This window comes from Ziziphus jujuba, chromosome 4 (assembly GCF_031755915.1).
Source record: "Ziziphus jujuba cultivar Dongzao chromosome 4, ASM3175591v1".
Taxonomy (NCBI): domain Eukaryota; kingdom Viridiplantae; phylum Streptophyta; class Magnoliopsida; order Rosales; family Rhamnaceae; genus Ziziphus; species Ziziphus jujuba.
Window position 1 is genome coordinate 1,101,772 of NC_083382.1, and position 13,655 is coordinate 1,115,426.

The 13,655-nt window shown below is 29.1% G+C and overlaps 1 protein-coding gene across 1 annotated transcript; it reads right to left on the bottom strand.

The window, feature by feature from the left end:
• Window positions 1-1,677: 1,677 nt before the first annotated feature.
• On the bottom strand, window positions 1,678-6,674 carry LOC107415744 (homeobox-leucine zipper protein ROC8). Its single transcript, XM_048472633.2, has 10 exons — window positions 6,462-6,674; window positions 5,634-5,751; window positions 5,339-5,530; window positions 4,717-5,187; window positions 4,511-4,612; window positions 4,200-4,406; window positions 3,244-3,421; window positions 2,794-3,062; window positions 2,519-2,608; window positions 1,678-2,225 (listed from the first exon to the last, which is right to left on the bottom strand). Exons 1-10 carry the CDS (start codon window positions 6,569-6,571, stop codon window positions 1,821-1,823), a joined length of 2,142 nt encoding a protein of 713 aa, XP_048328590.2. The 5' UTR covers window positions 6,572-6,674; the 3' UTR covers window positions 1,678-1,820.
• Window positions 6,675-13,655: the final 6,981 nt, after the last annotated feature.

The following is a 13,655-nucleotide window of genomic DNA, read 5'->3' on the forward strand; positions in this document are numbered from 1 at the left end:
TTTGTTTTTCTTTTTCCTTTTTATTTATCATTTAATTATTGATACATTGCTAAAATATTATTCTTAATTAACACTCATTTATTTGAAGGAATTTAAATGTTTTTGGATATCATTGTTTTTTAGTTTTTACAAGCTAAACTTAAAAAACATTCTTAGAGTTGAAAGATTTATCAAGTGTTACTTGAGTGATTTTTATAAAATATATATTTGACTTGGTAGTAATTAAATCATTGACAAGACCAACGATATTTATATAATTTTTGTAAAGGTAGATTTTTTTTTTCCTTTTTTTTTTTTTTTGGGGGGGGGGGGGTTGGTAATATTTTTCTTCCTTCTTTTGACAAAGATAGTGATAGGCAGTACATAATTAGGCACTTCAATTTGCATTCGCAGCTACATACTTTGAAAAAATCACATTTAAAGTTTTGGACCAGTGTTGACTTTATTCTCAGTAAGTTTGACTTATGATACTTGGATGATAATTTTATATGTGCATGGATTTAAAGATAAATTATGTCTGATAAAGACTTTAAATTGAGGTTTAAAACAAGTTTGTTCCTGCTTTAACTCTTCTTCTGTACTGTTTATGGTCTACTTTCACTCTTCTTCAGTACTGTTTATGGTCTACTTTCACTCTTCCACTATTCATTTTGAAAAGGAGGAAAAATAAGCTCGGTGAAATAATTCCTTTTGTGGAATAGATGAATGTCATGACCAAAATAGTCATATACAAAGTCCACATGGCATAAGATTTTTTAATTAAAAATAATGTAAATACTTTCTACTGAACTCTTTACACTTTTTTTTTTTTTTTTTTTGTGGTGAATATCGAACTCTTTCCACTTACCATACATACCTAGCTATCAAAATATCAACTTGCACAAAAGGAAAAGCGAAAAAGGTTTTCGACTCTTTTGGTAATTTGATTTGGATGGGGAGTGTATAGAGTACAATACTGCAAATAGAACCGGAAAGAACAAACAACAAAACAAAATTTGAGTGGGCCATAGCCCATAAGAGATAGCCCTGAAAGCCCTTTTCACGAGATCAACTATTTCATCTGGCCTGTGAAACTTCTGTAAGAGACCGTGGCCCTTCTCCTTTGCATCACAAATCCTTGTATTAGCCAATTTTATTAATTATCTAATGTAAAAGGTTCTCTTTTAGCCACATTTTAAACATTGTTTACTATTCAACATCTCCCACTTTCATGCATTTTTAACTTAACTAAATATAAGTTCATTTAAAGTTGATTAATAAAAATATTTTCTTTTTCAAAAATAAAGTACTTAACTAGCTATAAAAGAAATGAAAGAGACATCCTAGCTAACGAGGTTGAGAGTCTTGAGACCTCTCAAACAAAGTCATCCCGCTGTACGAAACCTTCCAAAGAAAAATGTTCAGAGAACTGGGAGTTTCTAAAACAAAAATCTCTTGTGGAATATTTTTGTATATGTTTTGTAATTGTAAAGAACTCTACACTTAATGTTAATTTTTATCTATCAATTAATGATAGTATAAATAGATGACATTGAATGAAAAATAATTTGGAATGAAATCTAAGCAAATAAAGCATATGTATCAAAATCATGCCAATTTTTATAAATAGATAAGACATTAGTAAGAAAATATATAAAATAAAGATGAAATAAAAGCAATAACCAAATATATGAAAAGCAAAAGAAATATATAGCCACATATATATAAATATATAGGTCAAACTCACAATTAAACATGACAGTTTAGTTTTCATAAGGTCTACCAAAGAACCTCTTAATTCCTTACTTTAATTATTACAGTGACACCAACAAATTAACTCCTTAATCCAGGGTAGAGCAGTTCAGAGCAACTTTGATCTTCTGGACTGTGGAACTGATCAGAGTGTTCACGGTTGCCACAGACTCCATGTTAAGCTGCTTAGAAGAGGAAGGGCTCGAAACCAGGATCTGGAAAGCCACAGTGAGCAGTGAACCTCCTGACCTGCCATTAGTGTTGGAGCTGGTTGAAGCTGATGATCCAGTGATTGCAGCGTCATGATCGGTGGTACGGCCATCGTTGGAGACGATGAAGCCAGATGGCAGAATGGGAATGGTTGAAGAGTCCTCCCCACTGATTGCTACATTAAGAGCTGGTATGTCAATCGGTGCATATATCACCATAGATCCTAGAGAGTCAATGCAGCTTTCTTGAAGCATCAGGATGTTGTTCTCTGTGGGAATGAATGGCTGCTTCACAAAGTTAAAAAAAAATAATGATAATAATAAATTAATAATGATAATAATAAATTAATCATCTCATATATCAAAGTGGGATTTTTTAATTTGAACTAATTGATGTTAATTTATGTGTAGTTTATTAATGGTACTAACAATGCAATGAATGACAATATTTTTAGATGTTCATGTTGTTGAAATTAAAAATTCCTTAAGTTTCAATCATTTTTATTGGGTTTTCTAACAATAATTCATATCCAAGTAAAAGTGTGAGAAAAATAAGAGATAGAATATTAGAGAGTTACCCTTATAATGGTGATGCAGTTCCCTGGATGAGTTCCAATTGAGATGTGTGCAATCTCATGCACTGGATTTCCATTAGAGAGAACATCCCACTGAGAGAGACACATGAAAAAAGTAGAAGGTATTTTAGTGTTCAATAATTTCCATTCCCTACCATCTCATATACAAATACATACTAACAATTAAACATACATATTAATTAAAATGACTTTATTTTTTCTTTTTTTCTTTTTTTCTTTTTTTTCTTTTTTTTTCTTTTTTGGTGAGTTTTAGGAACCTGAACTCTGGTTTTCCCATCCTTGAAGAAATCAAAGACATTCTGAGGAGGTAGAGGAAGCCAAAGAGAAGTAGCAGCGCTAACTATGGTGCCAATAGGTTGGCCTGGTTCAGTATTGTTTCTGACCGAGACTCGAACACCGCTGTTGTTCACTTCTGAGAGTTGAGGAAAGTCCATTTTCCCTGACATGCTTAAGATTGCACAGAAGTTCTTCACCATCCTATGAGAAAGCTTCATTATGCTTTTACGACCTTCAGGCAAGGTAATCACTGATAAAAATATGCACCAATCATCAAAACCCTAGCTACATAATGATAAGGAAATTAAGAACCACATATATATACATGTCAATGGTGAACCATTGACTAATGCATTACCTTTTTATCTGAGAAAACTTTCAAGTAATTCAAATGCCTATAAAGAGAGTAATAACTAAATGATGAAGAATACCTCCAAATTCACAAGGAGGTGAACTTTCTGCTAAGGAGCAAGCAATCCTCTCACACATTTTTTGGAGGGTAACAATCCATCTTTCAGCTCCATAAGCAATGCTGCTACATACCAAATCTCTATAGAGTCTATGAGTTTGGGTTTTGTCATCAACTTCTACATGTTCAACCCAAGTAACCTATCCATACATACCTTATGTATGAGACACAACTTCTTGACTATGATAGAAAAATGTTCATAAAATTATAAGACCTAGTATATTTGGTGGAAGCATGTTATGACAATTAAAGACTATAAGTTTACTTGTGCACGGGTGCACCCATACCCATGCGTTCATGTTTCTGTAGATCTTCAAGTTCTTTTATGTTCTTCTAACATAAGTGCATGGCAATGTAGCATTAAGTAATTATGTATCAAAGCATTCGTAAATTTTCAATTCTATAAAAGAATTTATATATGATAATATGATATTTATATACTAAAATATCTTGTCAAATAACATTATGTTTCACGTATAAATATATACAAAATATTCTTTTACATACGTGTTTATTGATCACAATAATCAGGAATATTAAAGATTTTTGCCTACATTCAATATCAAATATCTTGACAAATATAGTAAATATTTGTCCTGATCAACAATAAGGAATATTAAAGATTTTTGCCTACATTCAATATCAAATATCTTGACAAATATAGTAAATATTTGTCAAGACGTTTGAAAAACGACAAATTCATATGATATAATAATTTGAAATATAATAATTTTAAAGTTATCAAATGGAAAGATATTGAAATAATGATGTACCAAACTGTATATACTAAACATAAATAGAATCCACCAAAGTAATAAAAAATGACCATGAAAAAAAATTGATAAAACAAGTTAAATGCATGATATCTACTTTTCTTGAGTAGTACTACTACATGTGAAGTAAGAGTTAGAGCTATACCTTAGAGCAACCATTAGAAATTTCTTGAATCATGCAGCCAGAAGGAAGCTTCCATGAACGCAAAGGCGAGACACTTTCATTAATTGAGCAGTCATAAGAAACATTAGCAATCACCCACACTCCTGGCTCAATTTGCTGACAATGGCGAAGAATATAGTATTCTCTTTGAGCCACAAGAGGTGAAAGGATGTGCATTTGTTCATACATCTGCATTAATTTAACATAATCTTGAGTACGATCATATATCATTTAACTTAAGGTGATGATTTAGGAAATAAAATAAATATAAATTTTAATAACTATGCATGTACCAGCAGCAAGGCACCATTCTTGTTCCCCAGCATTCCAGGTTCAAGAACTTGAATTGTCTTTGAATCTGTGATAAGTGTAGGAAACAGATCTAGCCACTTGCTCTGCCAAAAATAAAAATAAAAAGTAAAATAGGATCATTTGAGTGATATACATACACACAATTAATATGAAAAATAAAATTACATATGTATATATATGCACTTACAGTATCCATAAACATGTCAACCAACTGCATAGCATTCATGATCACCATTCCAGAATCTTTCGAAGACTCCATACGAGCACTGGAGGTTTTGAAGTGATTAGACCTGGGGAAAATCTTCTCGTAACTGTCACGGTGAATGGTGCATCGTCCATCAACCGGAGATTGCACCCATAAAGGATCATCAATCCTCAAAAGCTTGACCAGTTCTTCCATTGCACTGGCAGCAGTTTCAGCCATTAATGTTTTTTCCATATCAGGAATCGCTCTAAAATGGTAAGGAAATGCACGGTTGCTCGCAAATCCACCTCCAGAAGTGAGATCCAGATCAAGTCCAGGACCTCCTATCCCTTGGTTCAGTGAACTTCCTCCTAGATCCAAATCCACTGTAAGTCCTTGTGCTGCTGCTAATGACTCTATTTGTGAGATTGGTTTCCCTATGTATTTTGCTAGCAAATTCGACACCTTCTCGTGCTGCAAAATATTTTCAACCAAACATCAACATATATATATATACACTCTCTCTCTCTCTCTCTCTATATATATATATATATATATAATTGTCACATCAAGATATTCTGACGTTATAAGGAAAAAAAAAAAAAAAGGCATGAAAACCAAAAACCTCTTCTTTCAATTGAGCGTTTTCCAGCTGCAGCTTCTGCAGGCTCCGTTGTCTTTCTTCCTCTCCAAACGGCGGACCACCACAAGATGGGCAAATCACGTTCTTCAGAGCCTCTCTAATTGCAAGGTTCTCGCACTGAATCCTTTCGTTTTCAGCACGAAGAACTGTATTGTCTGCTCTCTCGTTCTGTGCCTGAAAAATTATATATATACATATATATATAGTAGAACATAGTCAATCACCCTTTTAAAAGCAAGAAACCCTTAGAAAAAGAAAAAAGAAAAAAATGAAGAACCTTTGTTTGAGTCCTCTTGTTTTGAAACCAGAACTTAATCTGTTTGGTTTCAAGACTTAATTCTCTGCTCAACTGACGGCGCTGGTTTTCATCTGGATGAGGGCACTCCTTGAAAAACCTTCATTTCCATCAAAACGTACACAAAAAAGTAAAGAAATCATCTTCTTCATTTGTGGAGAAAAAGACAGTTAATATTTATTGAAAACCCAACAACAACGCCCCCCTTAAAAGGGAAAAAACAAATCAGATGCTTTGAATATATCACCAATGAACATTATGATAAAGACAACAAATTAAAATCACAAATATTAAAATCAATCTACAAGTTTAATGATGTATTTAAATAATGCATAAAAACGTACCGAATATCTCACATGAGATATAAAGAACCCAAAATTAATAGATTTTTATTGAAAATGAAAGCAAATTAATTAAAAGGCATGTATATGTGTGTGTGCATATATATATATATATATATATATACATATATACCTTTCCTAGTGAAAGAAAACCTTGTTAGCAATTAAGATTAGAACGAAAAAAATGCTTTCATTAATTTGCAGCGAGACATGCATGAACAGTTTTTAATTACTATTCCTCTTGTCAAAAACTTATTTCAAAAGAGTAGTGAAATCAAAGTGATCATAGAAAACAATAATCCCATTTGAGAATCAGGAACAAAAGAAGAACCCGATGTCAAGTTTTTCGAGGAAAGATAATCTTGCTTAGAGAAAATTAAAAACAAATTAATCTTTCAAAGATAATAAAAAAATGGTCATATATATATAATATCATGAAGAGCTAGGCCAAGGCTGATGAATATCTTACGCCTCAAGATGCTGTATCTGCTGAACTGTGTGGCGATGGTATGATTTCTTGCCCTTGCGAGAGCTCGAAGCATCATGTTCATCCCCAACACATCCCACTGCGAACTCCATTTTCTTTACTAATTACAAAACACTCTCTATCTCAAGACACAAAAACCACTCCAACAAAACTACTGTTTTAGCTATACAGGGCTCTTTTCCTTGTCTCTGAATCCTCAAATATAATTTATAATTCTGAACCCCCCTTGGAGGTATTATATACCGTGCATTATAAAATATATTATATAAAATACACATATTTATTTACACGTATATAAGCCTTTTATTAATTTAAATATTATAAAAAAACATACAGTCTCTGGTGATACAGATAAATAAACATATATAGCTTTACACAGGTCAATTCCAAATAAGGACAGGAAATTATAACCAAACTAACTCAATAAAGATATATGGATGTATATCTGTACGTGGTTTTCTGGGTCTCCGAAGATTTTTGAATTGTTTGAGGCTTTTCTGGTTTTCTCTCTGCAATTTTTTCTTTATCTTCTATGATTCTTTCACACGAAGAGATTGTGATGAAGGATTTAGCTACATGCATGTAAAGCTTTGGAGATTAGGAAAAGGTGGCGAAAATTGAGGGTTTTTTGATACGTTGTATGCAAGGAAAAGCTAGCTACCAAACATTTGATAAGACTCAGGAGGGTTAAAAATAAAATAAAAAATGAACAAAGAAAAAGGAAATATGCTTTTCCATTACTTTTTTTATATATATGACCAGTGCATGTTTGAGACCAAGGAGATGTGGAAACAGACTACTTTTTTTTCTTTTTGGATTTTTCTCTTTTCAACATTTTTTTTTTGGGGTGAAATTCTCTTTTCAACATTTGAGGATTATATCTCCTTGCTTTTTTTAAATTATTTATTCCATAAAAAAGAAAATTTGCCAATGGAAATATTGGAATAGTGGTTTTTATAATTCCACTGCAGGGTTTTCTCTTTTTTATTATTTTTATTTTTAAAATTTGTTCTTTTTTGGTTTTTGATTTTTGGATTTTGTATGATAACACTAAAGACAATTTGATTTTGTCGTTTTAGAATAATAAGGCTAGAGCCTCATGTATAGGCGGTCCCACAACTAGAGAACTTAATCCAACGGTTGATATATAATCTGTTTCAAAGAGCGGATGCGATGTAATTTTCGAGGTCAACAAAATGCTCCATCATATCACACTTGGACAGTCCACTACGTTTGACTTTGAAATTAAGGGAGGGAATTTTATTTTATTATTATTATTTTTTTTTGTGTGTTCGTTTGCATTGTTTATTTCAACTTTAAAAGCTTAAAATCTGACTGGTATTGTATGTAAATAGTTGCTAAAACCAAGGACTGTTTACAACTATTGTGGGCCCGGGGAATCTGCCTTAGTTGGACATATAGTCCATCCAGGTGTCATGCCAAGTCGCCTTATTCATTGTGCAATAAAGGCTTCCACACCCTAAACTTGCAAGCGTGAAAGAGAGGAGATAATTTCAATATAGTTTCCAAAATAAAGTTTGGCAAATTTTATTTATTGGGAACCAAGCAAATTTAATTATGATTATTCATTGAAAATTAATTAATTCAAGATTATTAATTGAAAAAAAAATAGTAATTAATTTTAGTTACATTTAAATGTGTCAATTAGGGAATTTCCCCAAAAAAAAAAAAACAATCTCGTCAGCTTTATTTTGGATTGAACTATTTATCATATATGATAATTTTGTTTGGGTATAGACCAATTTTTCTCTAACCAATTAAACCTTCGTTAGTTACTATAAATAAGATGTTAATAAAACTAAATATGTGATTAAAGTTTAAATATCCATATTCTTTGCAATATATTTTTTTTTTTTGAAATTTTTATTTGTTTCACTAACTCTATAAGATATTTAAATTTTAAAAATTTTGATAAAACTTTCGTAATTTCCTTCAAAAATTTTATTATTTATATTATAATTTTATACATGTATATATTTCCATGTGAATTCGTTCGCATTTGGTCAAATTTTTCATAACATCGATTAATATTTTCAAAATTTTTATAAAATTTTAAAAATATCCAAATTTAACTTTCATTAAAGTTTAAAAATATTATTAAATAAATATAAAAATCCAAATTAAGCCTAAATAAGTTGGATCTATATGAAGGAATATCATGGTCGTTTTATGGCATAAAAAAGTTATATTGCGCTTGCAAAATTAATAAAGAATGAATAAAGTGCAAGTAATAATCATTTGGTAATTTAAATCTGAACGTATCTGAACATCACATATGGATGGAGTAGACATATCAGTATTCATATGGAGTAGCATTCTTTTTTTTTAATTCCATATGATATCCTATGAAAATATATATTTTATACAAATAAAAAATTTATAGAATATATATTTGACAATTCTCAACAGGACACCCCGTATGTAATTTTAAAGATATACGACTCATTCATTCATATTTTTTTAAAAATTAATAACTATTTGAAAATATATACATATTTTTAATAGGATATATATAAGTTTACGTTAAAATTTTATTAGAATGTTCTAATGAAAACGGGATTGATTATATGTTACATTTAATGAAAAATGGATTTTGGGTACATGACTGACACCAACTTGATACTTATGTCCACTAATTTTACAAATAAAAATGGAAAAATAAGGTTTAGATTCACTTATTTTATGGGTTATATGATTTCAGTTTCAAGATTGTTTTTTAAGATTATTGAAGCTAAATTCAAATTAGCTGGAACTAATAATAAGTTCCTATGCTCATTTTTTGTGGGTAAGTATTGGTGTCTCATTTGTATTAAGTTGTGTGATTTTATAATGTTTATTGTAATATTCGTGAAATTTACCATAATACTATAATAACACTTCCTTTTATGACAATGTTATGGGCATATTCATTAATTTATTTTTAAATTTTTATAGCTAAATTAATAAAGAATTAATTAAATAAAAATATCCTTAACTATATTATTCAAATTAAACTTCTTCTTTTTTATATAAATTTCCATAATCTTTTATAAGATTATATTGATATTCAATAATTGCCATTGATATTTCTATATTTAGTATGTCCAGCATTTTTATTGATTTTGAAACTTGTATGTTATTTAAAATATCTTCTATAAATAAAGGGTGAAAAATGGGAGCCATTTTCTTTAATTTAGTGTTTTTCTTTTTAATCTTACTAATTTTTTCATAAATATGAATGATGATTAAATAAAGGATAATTGAGTAGAAAGGCCACAATTAATCCTCATTATATCAGTCCATGGCTTGATACATAATTGGAAAGTTATTAATTAATTGACAAGGTACAATGAAGGTTACTTTTATGGGAAGCTTTTTAAAAAAATAAAGAAATAACAAAAAAAGGTGAAAATCTCATCCTTGAATTTATAAAGAATTTGAAAGTCACAAATGATCTGTCATGTTAATAAATTTAGTAGTACAAGTGGAATACGACATTTAAGGACGTATCAAATTTGTTTATTAACTTCATCGATGGTCATCTTTACAGTAATTTAACTTCCTTTTTTAGCAAAATGATAAGCATATTAGTGGCATTGGGACATTGATGTGATCGGGTTGTGTTGGTGAATCGGAGTCAAGCTAGTAGATTTATTTCAGCCAAATTTTCTGCTAAATGTTTTTTTTTTTTTTTTTTACCTGTTTTTTTGCACCGCAATCTTGTGCTTGTGCGAGAGTCCTCCAATTTAAGCACCCCTATGCACAGGATGGAAAAACCAAAATGCTATAATTTTGCTCTACTAAAATATTAGGGATTTTTTTTTTTTTTTGGTTAAAATCTATAATACTAGGGATGTTAATCATTAACGATAGATAGAATGAAAATTTTGTAAAGCCGACCAAATTCTTTTAATGGTTCCAAAGTGGAAAAATAGTAAATATATATTTACACAAATTCTTTTTATTTTTTTTAATGAAAATTATGTTATAAAAAATTGTTTTTCATTATTTTTAAGGTTTTTCCAAAGTCAAAGCCGGTTGGTTATGGTGTTAAATTAAGCCACGTCAATTACTTTTTTTTTCTTTTTTTTTTTTTCAGACGTATGTTATATTATACAGATCGCATCCTTGATCACTCTATATATTGGCTTTAACAGTTTATTATATCTATGATATTTGAATAATATCAAAAAGAAAAAGGCACTTATCAAACTAATTATGCGTACATTAGTGATCGAGAAATAACTTATGTAACAAGTTAACAACGTTCAAGTATGTTTACCCCCCCCCAAAAAAAAAAAAAAAAAAAAGCTCATCATAGTAAGGGCATGCAGTGAATCAACTATAGAAGCATTCCTATAATATTAAAGAGATTATAGATAAAGACATTTAATTTGCAGTAAATTTTTCATTTTATCAAATTCAATGTAGTTAAAATTCAACTTTAGTTTAATTTATTTTTCAGATAAATACTTTTCCAAAGTGCACATGCGATAGATCTAACGTGTGACTTGATATTAAATTTATTACACCATCTCTACTAAGTTGTCACCTATAAACCAACCTTTTTGTCTCTACTTCTTCTTTATAAGACTTTGTCGTCTCTGCTTGTTGTATAAAATAAATTAGTCAAGGAAACAAAAACTTGGAGAAAAATATATACAGCATTATCAATTATTATTTTTTAAATAAATAAATATATACATCAATAATTAATTGAGATTTAAACATAGTTATCGAAGATTATTTACTTATTTATTTTTGAATATCTATTCAATGAACATTTATGCCATAAACTGCAACAAAATTTTGGTGTACTCTCAAATTTTCATACTCTCAATATACAGTTTGTAGGGACCACCTCATGTGGAATTCAAAGGTTTGTTTAATGCAAATACCCATACTCCAAGAATACCTAGTGTACATAAATAACAATTTTAAAAATTATTGAAAATGCTCTTACATTTTATTGATTTAATATACGTATAATGTCTTTTTAAAAAAAAAAAACAAAAAATGCATAATGTCTCTTCAAATTTCAAAAGGCTTTTTTTGGCTTAATTTAATTAAATTTGTGTAACATTATGGGAGCTAAACTAAAGTTTTGTTTACTAATATTTTGATATTTTGAGCATATTCGTTACGATTTACTGAAAAAATGACAAATGATCGTGACGATCATGTCAACCAAGCAATATTGGATTGTATTCGTCAAAATGTGAGAAGTCCAAATTAACATCATGATTCATGATCACCATTATACAACAAGTATATAATCTTACTCCACGGATTAAAGGTTTTGTGATATTCAAGTTTTTTGAATTATACATTTTTGTATTAGACCACAAATTAATCCAAGAGGGTATATTTTTCGTAAAAAAACACATGGGTAACACTTTCAGCTGCATTAAATTGCCTGACTATTAAATGCAATAGTCGCTTTTTGGGTAAGATTCATTAGGTGGCTAAAGCCAAAGAGAAAACAAACTTTAATGCGCTCTTCCAATGTGAACTAATTTAATTTACAGCCCACGGATTTGACCAATGGATTCATCCTCGAATCCCTGCCAATTCAAAACCCACTAATCGGTTTTTCTTTTTTACGATGAAAAATATTTTATTCCTCTTCATGTAGTCAGAAAATTTAAAACAATATAAACACCTGTAAATCAACCAAAGTTACAAATAAAAATATTTGCATGTTCTCTCTTTACATACATGGGTTTGGCTTTAGGTTTTTTAACCATATGCTCTATATCCTCAGACCCGGTTCAATACTCCATTATGTAAAGTATCTTTAAAAAACTTTTTAAATGAGTTATACTTTTTATTTTAAAAAAATAATATTTAAAAAAAATTATAGATTTTTTATTTTAATTTTTTTATATAAAGAATTGATTTGATTTTTCAAATGTAGAAAGGTAAAATTATTTTTTTTTGAATATTACATAAAATTTAATTGAATATAGTACATATTCATATATCACTATTATAATATTTAAAAAATAAATAACTTATATAAAAATGAAGGATTATAAGTAAAATAAAAAATAGAAATATTACAAGGTAAAATAATAAATATTTATAGAGAAAATAAAAACAAAAAAGCATAAATAAAAAATATTATTGAAAAAAATTTAAGATCCAACTCTTTATCTTTAAAAATGTTCTATATTATATAAAAAATATTTTTATTTTTTGAAAAATCCTTTAGAAACGCTTTAATACTTCAATCGAGAATAATCTACAAGTATATAATATATTTTATTATAGTGAGCCTCCGTCTCCCATGATATTGTGGACAATTAATATCGGATAAAATATTACTAAGTGCACATATCTTATATTATATTGTTTGATATTAATGCCTCATATTATTTTAGGGATAAACGTCTACTATAAAATATTGTTAAAAAAAGGCTACTGGATGTGGACGATAAAACAATTCACAAGTTAATTTTTTAAAGGATAGATTTGTAAATTTCTTTTGACTTTGATGGTTCATTGTCACTCACAGTATAGTTATATGTATGCTTCAAATCTATAGCTTTTGAAGGAAAATTTGGTGTTCAATTTTATGTCTACTTTTTTTTTTTTTTTTCCAAAGAAAAAACAATACAAAACAAATTAATTAAGTCTAGTTTGAATAGTAGTGTAGTTCGATGAGAGTTAAACTCTATCATTCAGAAGTTGGTCTGTCTAAAAGAGTTGTTGGGCCAATATGCTTACCTATCTTTCCGAATACATGTCTTCTCATAAACCCGAAGAGAGAGTTCCCTTTTGCACTTGTTTCTCCCACAATCATAATAATAAATCATCCAATTATATTAATATTAGATATTATTTGACATAAATCCACCTTTATTGATTGAGTAAAATGGATCACTATATAGATAGGACGTATTTTATTTTTTATATTTTTTTGGCTTTTTGAATTAAAAAGTTTAGAAAGTGTTTCCTCATTGACCTTAGTGCAGTAGAAAGGGATAAGAATAAAACTTTAGTGATTTTTTGCTTCTGAATTTTTTCAGTTTGAAGAAAATCCTTTTGAGTCTTTAACTTTGAGAAATGAGAAAGTTGTATTTTCTAGATTAAAAACAATGTAAAGAAGAGAATTTTTGTTAGAAAAAGAAATTGTCCCTTCGACATCATCAAAACATATTAATATTTTTTAAA

Bases quoted from the DNA above. Each gene is read 5' to 3' on its own strand.
- LOC107415744 (XM_048472633.2), bottom strand. From the start codon at position 6,571: ATGGAGTTCGCAGTGGGATGTGTTGGGGATGAACATGATGCTTCGAGC. The intron at 5,752-6,461 runs GTAAGATATTCA...ATGGAAATGAAG, and splicing joins CAGATACAGCATCTTGAGGC to GTTTTTCAAGGAGTGCCCTC. The intron at 5,531-5,633 runs GTTCTTCATTTT...ATAATTTTTCAG, and splicing joins ACAAGAGGACTCAAACAAAG to GCACAGAACGAGAGAGCAGA.